At 37.8% G+C, this 2,143-nt stretch overlaps 1 protein-coding gene across 1 annotated transcript; it reads left to right on the top strand.

The window, feature by feature from the left end:
- The first annotated feature begins 550 nt into the window (after window positions 1–550).
- On the top strand, window positions 551–1,315 carry LOC149383796 (uncharacterized). Its single transcript, XM_089629485.1, has one exon. It carries the CDS (start codon window positions 675–677, stop codon window positions 1,260–1,262), a length of 588 nt encoding a protein of 195 aa, XP_089485611.1. The 5' UTR covers window positions 551–674; the 3' UTR covers window positions 1,263–1,315.
- The last annotated feature ends 828 nt before the right edge of the window (window positions 1,316–2,143 follow it).

Raw genomic sequence — 2,143 nt, 5'->3', positions numbered from 1 at the left:
TTTGAAGGTTTGAAAGCCATTCTCTATACGATTGTTGCTTGAATTACTATTCCTGCCTTGTTCTCAATTATGTCGGATCAAGTTTATTTTCAATTTTGAAATAGAGAGATGTTTTGGTAGATCTCATACATATTATAGTTATTTAAGTGGTTATTTGGAACCATTTTAGTGATTTTTATGTTCTTATACCATGCTGAAGAGGGAAACAAATGGATATCTAAAGCAAAATATATTGATACGAAATAGTAATTCATCTGCACGTACGTTTCCACAATTCCTCTAAGATATTTTATTTAATTATCGTTTCCACTAATAAATTAACACCTAATATTTATTATATACCCTCACTTGCGTCACACATATAATTAGTACAATAAACAAATTGCATAATTTAATGACCCCACGACTCTTGACAACAAGAACAATTATAGTAACGTAATAATACACGCCTTCAAACAATATCTATATCTATATATATGTTAAAGAGTCATATAAGTAACAACCACTCTCCTATATAGCTAGCTATAATATACTCTTCTATTCCAAGCAAACTCTTATTCCAACTCATAATATTCCACTACATAGATTAATATAACACCACTCACCAGATCTCTCTATCTCCCTCTAACCCTTCTTCTTCTTCTTCTCAATGCCAAGCAACGTCACGTCCAATCATGTCTTATACTTGCGAGGTATGGCAATCAGAACAAAGCGTGATCTCAACGCAAGACTACTCCGAGTCCGAGCTCACAATCCATGTTTTTGCGACGCACATCGCCGCAGACTATCGCAACTCATCACTCCTCACAACCTCCTATAGGCACTCCAAATTCACGGCTCAGCGACACCTCTTATTGGGCAAGACGATTTCATGGTCCATGATATCGAAAATGCTCTCTCGCGCCCTCGTTCCTTTCCACGCCCAACCGTCCATGATCCACAAGATTTGGGCCTCGGCTCAAGAGATCGCCGAGGCCCGACCCAGAACCGTCGCTCTCGTTGTGTCCCTCTTTGTCGCTGACGAAGAGCTTCCGCTGGAGCGGGGCCCGGCTAGGGTTTCCGGGGTGAGAGTTGAATTAGGGTTTGATGATGAGGAGGAAATGAATTGTGTGATATGTTTGGAGGGTATTTTGGGAAGTTCACGTGAAGTTGTTGCTAGGTTGCCTTGTTTGCACTTTTATCATGAAGAGTGTATTTTGAGTTGGCTTGAGAAAAGTAATTTGTGTCCATTGTGCCGGAATGAGGTGCCTCTCGATTTATGACTACCGGAAAATATTTCCGAAAATTGTACTAATTGTTCTTTTTTATTTTTATGTATGTGTAGCTAAATGATACATATATATATATATATATATATATATATATATATATATATATATATATATATATATATATGCCAATCTGCATTTAATAACATGATATAAAAATTGTTGTGGAACTCAACTTTATTTAGAAGTAGGGTGATAAATGGTATTTGGAATTAATGATATTTGGTGGACTCGATTTTTATCCTTTAATTTATTTTAATGTGTCAACAATTAGATTGGCCATTTTTAATACATCACTTTTTGTTTACTCAAAGATGGTAAGGGGGATTTTGGTGGACTTTAATTGTTGTTCTTATATATCAATTCCTCCGCGTTGATATATTTCTGAGCTCTTTTCAGGAAATCGTTGTAGTCCTTTGGACTAGTCTTCTTAAGTGACCACCAGAACTCTGATTCGGTTCGGACGCCGGAGGAGATCCCAAAGAGCTTAAAGTCTTCATTCAGATCGTCCACCTAAAAGCCCAATAGTACGATTCTATACATACATTTGGGCCGGATGTAGTAGTGTTTTCAATGATTTGGACCAAAATATAGGGTACCTTGTTTTTGGACACTTTTAGTAGTGTTTTGAGGAGAGATAATAGTTTGATACCGGGTTTGCCCTTGAATTTGTAATTTTGTTCATTCAACGAGAGCATGTGGAAGTCAACTGGGAAGAAGATACCGCAAAAGATATTGCGATATTCCTAAAAGATCGATTGTACGCATCTCGACACACGTCGCTTCAGATGCAGTGGCACGAAAGAGATCGCGTTAAGGAAGTTGGCGTTCTGCGACATCCTGCGGATGGTACGGCATGGAAGAACTTGGACGAT

Source organism: Urtica dioica, chromosome 10 (genome assembly GCF_054948205.1).
Source record: "Urtica dioica subsp. dioica isolate 48M chromosome 10, U.dioica_male_clone48M_v1_H2, whole genome shotgun sequence".
NCBI classification, from domain to species: domain Eukaryota; kingdom Viridiplantae; phylum Streptophyta; class Magnoliopsida; order Rosales; family Urticaceae; genus Urtica; species Urtica dioica.
Note: the sequence above shows the minus strand (reverse complement) of the source record. Positions and strands in the feature narration are given on the sequence as shown.